The sequence below is a fragment of the Schistocerca americana genome, chromosome 1, assembly GCF_021461395.2.
Source record: "Schistocerca americana isolate TAMUIC-IGC-003095 chromosome 1, iqSchAmer2.1, whole genome shotgun sequence".
In the NCBI taxonomy this organism is placed as follows: Eukaryota; Metazoa; Arthropoda; class Insecta; order Orthoptera; family Acrididae; genus Schistocerca; species Schistocerca americana.
Window position 1 is genome coordinate 355,172,188 of NC_060119.1, and position 12,847 is coordinate 355,185,034.

At 39.6% G+C, this 12,847-nt stretch overlaps 1 protein-coding gene across 1 annotated transcript in view; it reads right to left on the reverse strand.

The window, feature by feature from the left end:
- LOC124599800 (ATPase inhibitor, mitochondrial-like) overlaps positions 1-6,242 on the reverse strand; it is a 35,701-nt gene extending 29,459 nt beyond the window's left edge. Inside the window, exons 1-2 of the mRNA XM_047136108.1 lie at positions 6,094-6,242; positions 2,967-3,117 (exon numbers count right to left, since the gene is read on the reverse strand). Of these exons, the coding sequence (XP_046992064.1) occupies positions 2,967-3,117; positions 6,094-6,149 (207 nt within the window). The 5' untranslated portion in view covers positions 6,150-6,242. The remainder of the gene's footprint in view (positions 1-2,966; positions 3,118-6,093) is intronic.
- Between the last annotated feature and the right edge of the window lie 6,605 nt (positions 6,243-12,847).

The following is a 12,847-nucleotide window of genomic DNA, read 5'->3' on the forward strand; positions in this document are numbered from 1 at the left end:
TTGCCAATGGAATCTGACTGTAGACAGGGAAGAGGTGGAGCAATATAACTGCATGCCAACTGGCAGTCTGTCCTTTGGAGAGCCAAACATGGTAATTCATTAAGTTCTGACACGGAACTGACAGTATCACTGGAAAGTAGTCACCATCACAAAGATCATCATGTAGTGACCATTGTAGTGAAGCTGCAAGACTGGTTGTAGAGATCGAAAAGTCGACGGCTGAAGAGGTGCCTTGAACAGTGAGAGGGCAGGAGTACTGCCATTTAAAGACAGAGGTCAAGATATGGAAGAAGATGGTCAATCAGAAGGCCTCTACCATATGAAGTGGAATTTTGTCACAGGAGGTGGTATGCACTGAAGTCTCCAAGTAGACGAGGAGTGGGAAACAGTAGTTTGATTAACATGGTGATTCAAAGTTAAGGAAGTGCATAGTCTGGATGAAACTTAACATTACAGATGTTGCTGGCTGGGAGTTTGCACACACACTGCTATTGCTTCAATGTGATATGGAGGGGAATGTACTCGTGGACAACATCTGTGGAAACCAAAGTACGGACCCTCCTGATACTCTTTTGGGGCCAATACAGTTCCAACATAATGCACAGTAACCTCAATGAGCTGGCAGTTGTCACCAATGAAGTGCACTCCTTGGGAACCAACACAGATTGAAGAACAAGAGGAAATTAGTTGTAGTTCCTGCAAATGACAGTAAATCTAAAACAATTCCATTGGATCACCACATTGAGGGTTGTCACACAAGAAAGGATCAGGAGGGCAGCACTGTCCTGTCACCAGTAGGGGCAGATCATATCAACATTGGTTCTGAGTACAATGGTGTGGGGACATCTGTCATCTCCAGGGTTACCGGAGTAGCTTTCTCCTGGGATTTCTTCTCCTCTTTTACAACTTTTGGTGTTTACAATTATAGTGAGAGCTTATCCACTGTGAATGTAGGAATGGAAGAAGAGCAGGCTCCCTCAAGCAATGACTGGTGTCAAGCCTCTGACCTGCAGATTTCCAGAGACAGGGTTACTGAGATGGAGCCATGTCACTGGTAAGATAGAGGAGAAAGCTGCTTCTCTAGAAGGGTGCGAGGAGCTGTTCCCAAAGATGGTGTCACAGGAACCATGGGAGGGTCTATAACCTAAACAGTCAAGTTTATTTGTGCAGCTTTTGAACGTTGATGCAAGGGGAAGAAATACACCAGGTTTTGCTGATGACCTGGTCACAGTAATTGCAAGTGTGGGTATCACTGGTACTGGTTACAAACAATATTTTTTCCCAGCTTCAAAATATAACACACTGTCTACAACTTTCAGTTCCTGGATTCAGAATTCCTTGAGTAGGTTAAGTCAGCTGGAGGATTACAGAGCATGGCTCTTCCTGCAACTGAAATACAAGTGGTAGTGCACTTAGTGAATTTTCATGAGGTGGCTGGCTACAGCCTCCACATATCAACTTGCCTGTACACTAGGATGACAAATGCCCGAAGTGCTGGCATTTAAAACACCGCACACGAGATGGAAAAGTATTCCGATCTTTTGCTTACACTCCATTCATTAGAAATCAAGTGCATATGGATGCCCAAAATCTGTCTCTGATAAATATTCTTTCAGTTTTCGTAATGAAAGTATTACTAATAAAAACGGTAACTTCCCTAAGATGTATTAGCTGTTTCTTATTGACCTCCATTTACATCTTTTTTGCACCCTAATGACCACATTCTGAATCACCAAAGCATTTACTGTGGTGTTGCTGCAATCTCTCAGTTCCAATGCAGATTTCATGTCCTACTCACAAATGACTTAAACCACATTTAGAATTCTAGTAACTACTAAGAATTCTTAATAGCTTTTTACAAATACTCAAATTGGTCAGCATTCTAAGATCCAACTCAGTAATGAATCAAAGGCACATTTTGAGGATAGGCTTACAAGGGAACCTCCCCATCGCACCCCCCTCAGATTTAGTTATAAGTTGGCAGAGTGGATAGGCCTTGAAAAACTGAACACAGATCAATCGAGAAAACAGGAAGAAGTTATGTGGAATAATGAAAAAATAAGCAAAATACACAAAGTGAGTAGTCCACGTGAGATAAGCAATATCAAGGAGAGTGTGAGCGTAGGAGCGCCGTGGTCCTGTGGTTAGCGTGAGCAGCTGTGAAACGAGAGGTCCTTGGTTCAAGTCTTCCCTCGAGTGAAAATTTTAATTTTTTGTTTTCAGACAATTATATCTGTCCGTCTGATGCGATCACTTTTTAGGGAGTGATAACCACATCCACAAGAAAACCTAAATCGGGCAAGGTAGAAGAATCTTTTTACCCATTCGTCAAGTGTACAAGTTAGGTGGGTCGACAATATATTACTGTCATATGACGCACATGCCGTCACCAGTATCTTATAGAATATATCAGACGTGTTTTCCTGTGGAGGAATCGGTTGACGTATGACCTTGCGATCAAATGTTTTCAGTTCCCATTGGAGAGGCACGTCCTTTCGTCTACTAATCGCACGGTTTTGCAGTGTGGTCGCAAAACACAGACACTAAACTTATTACAGTGAACAGAGACGTCAATGACCGAACGGACAGATCATAACTTTGTGAAAATAAAGAAATTTTTCACTCGAGGGAGGACTTGAACCAAGGACCTCTGGTTCCGCAGCTGCTCACGCTAACCACAGGACCACGGCGCTCCTGAACTTCCGTCGTCCATGTTGTTGCCTATGTTGCTCAAGGACTACTCAGTTTGTACATTTTGCTTATTTTTTTCGTAGTTCCACAGAACTACTTCCTGTGTTCTCGATTGATCTGTGTTCAGTTTTTCGAGGCCTATCCGCTCTGCCAACTTATAACTAAATCTGAGGGGGGTGTGATGGGGAGGTTCCCCTGTTAGAAATGCTGATAACACTCGCTGCACACTACCATGTAAAAAAACATCAGTGTCCAATATAGAAGTGTGTGCATACCTTCCTATAGAAATATTCTTCTTCCTTGGCTGCTTCCCTCTTTCCAAAAGCTCCTCCAGCTTCCCTGATAGCACCTCCACCACCACCACCCTTTCCGGCACCACTGCCCAGGTCACCCAACTGACCACTGCCATTACTGTACTGCAATTGACTGCAACATAAAAATGAAAATCCTTCAGAAAAATACAACTCAATCATACAAACAGCAAATCTTCCTACTAGAAAAAATTGTGTAAGAATGTACCTGGTAGACAGTTGCGATAATGTTTCGTGCACTTACAGATTTTGGACAGTCTAGTCACACGCTAGAGTGACCACTTTTGTCAGTCTTTGTAATTAATGGCATCCCAGCAAAAAAAATCTTATTCATGTAGAAAAGCACCGGGAACATATTTAGGGCACAACTACCAGTTAAGGTTGCACTTCGCTTAAATACTTACCAAGTATTTAGGTGGCAGTATAAAATATTTTGGCATAGTAGAGGCCTTTAAAGTTGATTTGGATCAACCTTCCTCCATGTAGGAAATGACTTGCAACAACTTTTGTAAAGAAAAGTGATGGGAAATTCTTTGTTTGTAGTGAGAATCTATATAAAGAGTATTAAACTACTGATTGTGGCAAGCTGTGTGACTTTCAGGCATACAAAGCAGCAGCCATCTCCAAACAGACGGATAACTAAGCTTCACACTGTTGGTGAAAGAGCTGTACAGACAGCTAATATTTACAATTATTGATAGTCAAGGGCCAGCTGCACTTACGCTAGCATATTCAAATAAGACTCTTTGGATTACACCCCACAAACAAACTGGAAACACCTCTGTCTCTGGAGATACGTTATTGGCAATTTCCAGTCTCCTACTGCTGCCCAAATGGTTGACAATGGACATGTAACAATACTATGCTGTCCTGTCCTGGAATAATTGTCCACACAATACTTATCTCTCTTCAGACTGACTGGCACACTTAGTTGACTTCATGGCTTCAATACAAGTGAGTGCTTTCTTATATGAACAAATACTCCTGTAGAGGAGGTATTAATTTCTACCAAGTGGCAAGCACACACCCATCCTTCTCTGTAAGATGGGGGGAAGAAATTCAAAGTTTAATGCCACACCAACAAAAATGTCATTAGAGGTAGGGCACAAGCTCCAATGGGGGTGGCGAGAGTGGGTGATGGAATTGGCAGTATACTTTTCAAATGAACCATACAGGCATTTGTTTTCAGCCATTTATGAAAACCGCAGAGAAACCAAATCTGGATGATCAGAAGCAAATTTGAACCACATCCCTCCCAAATACCAGTCCAGTGTCTCAACAATGGGCCACCAGAGTCTGTATTCTCCACAGAGACAAATTCTGCACTGCGTACATCTCAAGTTTGTGCATCTTCCACAATCACTGTTTCATGGGTTTTAGTACAGAGTTTGACTAGAAACACAGACACTGATGGCAAATTCTTCATCATTCTCGTCATGATCTTCAGACAAACAAATCCAACATTTTTAATAAAACCAACTACACGCAAAATCTCACACATTAAGAGGAAGGTTGGCTTAAATCCTCTTCTACTTTTGCACAACAGACGTTACACAGCCAGTTCCAATCCTGGTACGTACAGTGGCAAAGGAGAAAATTCAAGTGGTCAATTGTGCTATAGATGCTCAATGAGGTGCATTCACTTATATGGAATGTGCACTGGGCTTAGGAACTCAATGGACCATTATTGTTCTTCCTAAAAACAAGCCCTATGTCTTGACTCCATCCTTTTAGCTGTAGTAGGTTCTCTTGCAGTTTCTGAGAGTACAGATGGTTTCAATTTTGGCATGCAATACAAAAAACCTCCTTTCTTGCCTCTCAGTTATCTAAACCTATCCCTCCACTGGCCACATGAAACTGACATATCGCCATCTACATACCATAGAGGCAAAGTGTCCTGGCTGACATTTGCTTTGGTGATCTTTGGTGGAGAGGTTGCTGTTCCAGTGAGGAAAGTAGGTAGGTTATGGGTTAAACTCATAGACAAGGTATGAGTCTGAGCTGAAGTTTGGATAAACCTAGTATGATCACTGAAATTATGTTTCTCTTGTGCAGTAAAATAAACTGAATAATGCAAACCAAAGGAAATCTAAATACTGACATATCAAGAATAATAACTGCTAGTCCTGAATGAGAGTTAGTGCACAAGTTTCCCACATCACTCTGTAGGTGGAACAGTGTGGAGTAAATGTCAGTAACTTATCTGACAGTTTCACACATAATGATTACTATTATGATGTGAATTATGCTAATGTTGCTAGAGATGGCACGGGTTCAGATTTGTATGGAATAATCAACCAACCACACACCACTACACTGATGCAAATTTATTTATGGAAATCACACTTAAGCATAAGATTGCCTGGCCGCTATGTGAATCCCACTGACTCATCGGTATGTATTTCAGTACTGCAACACCTTGCTTCTTTTCATGAAATAAATCTTCATCTCATCCCTTCCATACAAATGTTGGCTGCATGATCTCAATAGGAATTTCTGAATCAGTGCATGAACAAAAGTGTATATCTTATCTTTACATATGCCTCAGAACATTCGTCCTTAGAGTAAAGTAGTGACAGCGAAATCTGGTGAGACTAATGGCCCACACAGTAAATACGCTGTGCGTAATATCTGCTGAAGAGCTTAATGCAGAATATGTAACGGCATAATTTTTTTATAGTTTCCACTTGGTAATGAGGATCTTAGACTTTTACTTCATGCAGCTTGTCTCGTTTGGAGCACAAGAAAATAGTAATGACTTTCAACTAATTCTTTGTTCTTTGCATAGTACACACGCAATTTCCCATTTTTACATCGTCTGCTTCTAATAGGCGACTAAAGATACCCAATTAATATCGAGTTTCATCCCAAAAACTTTGCTCTCCGTAATCTTCTTTAGCTATTCTGATACTGTTTCTGCGTCTGTACTGGAACACAGAACTTTGTAAGTACATCGCATGAAAGAAAAATAGTGGGGGAACCAATTCGGTACTTGTTTGCTCGTTTTAGAATAATTTTAATCATCTTTTATTGAATACGTTAAAAATAACACGGTGACATACTTAGTGAAGCGTTGAAGTACAGAAATTACCTCATCGCCGACAAAGACGGCTGCAAACGCTTCGAAATCAGTCTTATCGAAAGCATTTCATCCACCTCTTACTCTTAACTACGTATCTGACCCCAAGTACCTTCGGCAGGGATCAAGTAAGTCAAAGACACCAAACGTACAGATATTTCAATTTTGAAGCTTGAGTTTCAAGCGTATATAATAATGGTCAAAGAGCTTGGTTTCCTCAATGCCACTTGACGAAACCACAGTCTGTGTCACGACCACAGGGGGCGCCCACCTGCGGGTGTTGGTTTCCTTGTGAAATAAAAGACTGTGCACCTGGGGATGTTAGTTTCCTCTTGAAATATATGCCGAGGACAAACATTGAAGAGTCTGTATCCGATCAGAGGAACATATGTTCAATTTTCAGCAGTTTCCAATTAAAACACGCCGATTAGACATTAATGATGCAATTGAATCAATTTAATCACTGACACTCATTTTACTAAGGTTCGAAGCTCCTCTTTTCGTTCTTCCGTGTCTGCGATTTAAAAACTGGGTTGTTTTGGAAATCAGCCTTATGCAAACACAGTTAGTGTTAAAATTACTGTGAACTGGAGTTACTTGAAGCACCAGGTATATTTGAACATTAGGGATGATTACTGTCATGATGGCTACACTTGACATGTATTTGATTTATCACTTATTTTTACGAGCTGCCCGTTTTCAGAAGCTTCAGATGACAATCTTCAGTTCATTAATAGTTGCATCTATTTTTTGATATGCATTTGACACTTTGAAGTTGACTTAAAAAAACTAAGTAAAAATCTTACTATACTGAGTCAACTATAATACGTGCACAGAGTTTAATTTGTGATGAAAACATAGGCAAGAACATGCTTTGTAATGTCTGAATAAAAAGTTTGAGTAGGAACTATGTTTCAATTATGAGTACTTTTTCCTGTGAAAATGAAATATAAAAATTTTGGGTATACTTGAACCACACTGCCAAGTCTAAAACTGTAATATGTTGTTAAATTTTATAAATTAGAAAATGTTTTTCTTAGTTAGGTAATTACAAAGTATGGAAACAATGTGGCCAAGCTACAATCTTGGCTGATGTACCTTCGCTTCTTCCTTGTATAAAAAACATACACTAAATTTTCTGGACTTACAGACATACTCCATTATTCATCTTCACTGAGGAGGTTATTTGGACTCCATATTGATATACAACTTAGCGACAATAAATAAATATATATGTTGTCCATATATACTGCCAAACGTTAATACTCGAGCTGAATATGATTTTTAAATCAATAGTATAAATAGCATGTGGTATTAGAGTTTGTATCCCTTTTGGGACAGACCTTTTGTCAAAACATGAGGCCCATTCATTTAGTTATTCTGTTTACAAATATAAGCAATTGGTTTATGATACATAGGAATACATTTGAAATATTTAGAGTGTTCGGTTTCTGGATCAAAATTCGTATGCTGACATTCTCATAAGAACCTGGTATATTTATGGATACAGAAATTCTATATTTATTCAGTAAAAATATTGTTCCTCTCAATAGCCAACATGGTCAGGTTCAACAAGAGTGCTTCTGAAATTACAAATGCTGAATCGTGTTTGCAGCAGCAGTTGATAGTGTACTAGCCACCATTCTAGGCATTTTTAAACAGACTTTCAGAAGTTGTGCAGGACAAGAATGTAATTGACTTTTATGTTGTTACTTAGCTGGGTTGTCCGCCCCGATAGCTGAGTGGTCAGCATGACGGACTGCCATCCTACAGGCCCGGGTTCGATTCCCAGATGGGTCGGAGATTTTCTCCGTTCAGGGACTGGGTGTTGTGCTGTCTTCATCATCATTTCATCCCCATCCAGCTCGTAGGTCGCCCAATGTGGCGTCAAATGTAATACGATGGCGGCCTGGCCTGCCCTGCAAGGGGCCTTCTGGCCAATGACGGCAAATGCTCATTTCATTTCCACTTAGCTGGGATCGTTCCCTGTTTTTAGAAGTGGCACAACGACTTACATTGTCTAGTTTACTGGGAATGTTATCCAGAGACCAGTGAAAAATTTAAACCAGAATGCTAAGTGCTTTTGTGAGATACTGGCAATTATGGTATAATGAATTTGACTGAAACTGCAGTGTCACATGAGAGCTTCAGAAATTTCTCCAGCTCATTGGTTGTAAATGGGTTAATGAGGACACTTCTTTGTTACGTTGTTCTTATGACAGTGAGATGGAAGATATAATCTTAGCAAATTGTTCATTTCGTTTCCGTGGTGTCCTAGGGGGCTTGCGTTTTCTCTTTAACACATTGACCTTTGATAGAACTATGCTAATATGGGATATTTTTGTCTTTCTAGCATTCTGCTCTATTTTTCACAATCTGAGAAATTGTTTGATGATTGCATTCATCTATCTGTAAGCCAGAGAAGATTTTTTTCCATGGTATGCTTTTTAAAAAGTCTGAATGCCTGTTATCTCCTTGGATCCATTCTAGAGCACTTATAGCCCTACCATGACACTAATGCGTGTGTGCTAGTTGTTAACATTTTTTTCTATGTGATAGGTGCAGTACACATCATTACTGAGATTCAAAAAGATGTATCAAATGTAGTTTGTAATACACTGATGCGCCAAAGAAACTGGTATAGGCATGTGTGTTCAAATACAGAGATATGTAAACAGGCATAATACGGCACTGCGGTCGGCAACGCCTATAAAAGACAACAAATGCCTGGTGCGGTTGTTAGATCGTCTACTGCTGCTACAATCACAGGTTGCCAAGACTTAAGTGAGTTTGAATGTGGTATTACAGTTGGCAATGGGACACAGGATCTCCGAGGTAGGAATGAAGTGGGGATTTTCCTGTACGACCATTTCACGAATGTACCATGAATATGAGGAATCTGGTAAAATATCAAATCTCCCACACTGCTGTGACTGAAATAAGATCCTATTAGAATGGAACCAATGACAACTGAAAAGGATTGTTCAGTGCGACAGAAGTGCAGCCCTTCCACAAATTGCTGCGAATTTCAGTGTTCGGCCATGAACAAGTGACAGCATGCAAACCATTCAACAAAACATCATCGATATGGGCTTTTGGAGCTGAAGGCACACCGTGTACCCTTGATGACTGCACGACACAAAGTTTTATGCCTCATGTGGGCTTGTCACACACTGACATTGGACTGTTGATAACTGGAAACATATTGCCTGGTCAGACGAGTCTCATTTCAAATTGTATCGAGTGGATGGACGTGTACGTGTGTGGAGACAACCTAATGAATCCATAGACCCTGTATGTCAGCAGGGGACTGCTCATGTGTGCTGGGCACCCAGACAAGAACATTATTCGTCATATCTGGAAAGCCTTTCAATGTGATGTTCAGAGGAGATCTCCACCCCTCTCGTTCCCTTACGGCTTTATGGACAGCCCTGTGGGATTTATGGTGTCAGTTCCCTCCACCACTAATTCAGACATTAGTCGAATCCATGTCATGTTATGTTGCAGTACTTCTGTCGCCTCAGCGGGGCCCTACACAAGATTAGACACGTGTACCAGTCTCTTTGGCTCTTCAGTATATTTTACCTTACTATTTTTGAATCTGATTTTTTAACACTCAGCTTGTTGATACTAATTGTCGAATTTTGTGAAAGGCCTATAGAAATCAATTGCTGTTGATTAGAGCCCACTGTGTTAGGAATTACTTTCCATTCAAATTCCTTGGATGTAGTTGCTGAGCATGATGTTAAATCTACAGTTGAAGTTCCTTTTCCTTGAGTTGGGTAGACTTTTGGAGATTCACAATTAAAAACAATTAGGTTGATTCACTATTTGGTATTTACATGAACTTTCAAAATTATGTTACAGCCACAACCTCACTAACATGTGTGGTGCTTCCAGTTGTTACATGTGTGGATTTTATACTGGGAAAGGGTGAAACCAAAGAATAATAATGGCAAGGTCAAGGACAAAATCCACTTTATTATTTACACCAGTACAACCCGATAAACATCCATACAGGCACAAAGCTCAGAACACACTACTCTCCTCTCTAGATATTCTAGTAATGGTCACTGCTGCACTGATCAGAGAGCCTTATCTCCTTCCCTGCCACTACCACTGGTGAAATCACTACAGAGGACCCCCTGTCCCCTCACTCTGGGAGTGCAAAGCACTGGGAAAGGAGCTATTCAGAAACCATTCGGTGCTGTGATCCTGTCTACACACTTGTATGTGTAACCAACATCTTCTGGGCCGGCTGCTATGGCATGGCTGTGGTAATTCTTCATGAGCAAGGAGAGAGAGCATGATGATGTTCACCTGTATATGGGTGGTATTGGTTGAGGTTGTTCAGAGTGGATGCCATAGTGGTAATGATGATGATGATCAGGGGCACCGACTTAGAAAAAATACTGAGGGGATACTGGAGGTCTTGCCCCAGAAAATTTTCTAAATTTTAGATGAAAAATAGTGAGTTTTAAAGTTTTTTAAAGCCTTTTAGAGTCATATGATCACCTTTAGAACCCCAAAAACTGAACTCTCGATAACTCGACACTCTGGGAAACTCGACAAGCCTGACACATTTTTTGGCTTTGAAAAAAGAAACTAAACATAAACATGCACGCTATTTTCGTAAAAAGCTAATTTAATTTACCGTAATAATCATGCTTATAGACTATTACAGAGCCGTGAATATATAGCTCTGAGAAGTCTGAAATTATATTTAAATAAATCCTAAACTATCATTAAAAGAATAAAACATAAAATATTGCTGTCACACAGTAATAGTACTTTGATTAACAAGTGAAATAGACAATTTAAGCTTACTTTGAGTAAGGATCAGGGTTCATTAAACAAAAATACCAAAGTTAATGCTTTAATATAGTTGATAAAGTCAATACAGTTTGCTGATTTCTTTCAGTCAAAAAGTATGTAAGTAGCGGGTTTTAATTGGGTCTTACGCCCTAAAAATATTTAAGTATTTGAAAGCAACTAATGCAGTACTATAGTAATAATTCAGTACTAAACTAGTACTAATATTTCGAAACTGAAAATTTAACTTGTATATATTTAATTCTCTATTTAATAAAGATTTTTAATATTGCTCTACATGCCATTATTAGGCCTAGAGTGTCTTTAGAATGGAGCAAATGTCGACCGTCTGACTGGATTACTGAATATGACGTCATTGATGACTGGTCGGATATCCAGTTCATCTAAAACATCTCGGTGGGCATGAAGAACAGCCAAGTTGTTCAATCACTTCTGTCCCATTGTTGATCAGAGATATCACTTCAGATGTCTAAGGGCGCTAAATGACCCTTCAGCTGTTTGCTGTCATGATTGGAACTACTTGGAGAAGCTTAATGCACTTCACTACTTCACATATCATTTCTCCAACTTCAGGCTTCTGTGTAACATACTTTCTTACATCACACGTTTTTTGAAACCAGTTTTTTTTATTAGCGATATCGGCTAACATAGTCAAGTATAAGCGCAGTATCTCGACGTCTAGTTCATTTTTGAAAAAGTCAGTTGATTTTTCCAAATTTGTTCACCTCTGTTTACGAAAGGCAAGCACTCTTGCTCAACTGCAATGACCTGTGTGAGTACAGTCGAGGCAAACCGCTCAGTAGTGCAAGATTGCACCGTTTCACAAACTTCAATGTAAACAGCTTTGTAGTATTCATTTGGGGTTTTTAAAGTGTCTGGTGAGCTGGCCTCATTGTTTTCATACTTCTGTGGTATGCTCAATTCTGAGGAAGCTAAGGATCATGAACTTGCGAAGGTTTTTCTTTTAAACACAATTCCCAAAAGTGTTCAAAACTATCACACCTTCCATTCAATATATAAATCAAGCCCTCATATATTTTTCACAGATCAGCAACACTTAGATGAGGGCACTGAATTATTTCATCCTCTTCTGGGTTCATTGCATGGCAATAAAGACGTAAAAAGAAATAAGTCTTGAATTGTAACACTGACTCAAGGTAGCCTGCACATTTGTAACCTGCCTCTGTTTTGTCCTCTGCAGAAAATGTTTCAAAAAACCCTAGAAGTTCTTCAAAGTTTTACAATATTTTCAGCTCACGTAGTCCATTGAGTCAAGCAAAGGGGTTGTAGACCAGCTTGATCGTTGGTGCTCTCACAATGTATGCTTCTGAAAAGTCTCATCCTTTTGTTGGATTCTTTTACGGTGTTTATTAAGTCCTTGGCTAAAGCCCTAATATCCTCCATGTATGTAAGATGGTGGAGACTGTCTATAACTGCCAAGTCTAAACTGTGAGCAGTGCAGTGCATATAACATGCTTTTGGTTGTATATCCAAAACTAGCTTTTTTATTCCTTTGAACTTACCATTCATATTCGAGGCACCATCATAGCACTGTCGTTTTAAGTTATCCATTGACAAATCAAGAGGAGCAAAAATGTCTTTTAAAATACTAAACAGAGTTTGTGATTCAGTTTTGTGGGTCTCATATAAGCCAATAAAGTCTTCATTGATGATTAAGAAATCATCGACTGTACAAATACAGAATGACACTTGTTTGTGAATGAAAGAATCACTTCTTTCATTAACCATAATAGAAAAATGTTCAGTCTTCTTGACTGAAGCTAATACCTTCCTCAACACAGACTTTCCTAGTAGATCAAAGATCTCATTTTGAATATCGTGAGACTTCTACTTATACCCCAAACGCCCTAACCAATCTGTAAACTCAGTTATGTCACTCTTTCAGAGTTCTAACAACTGAAAAAAAATTGAG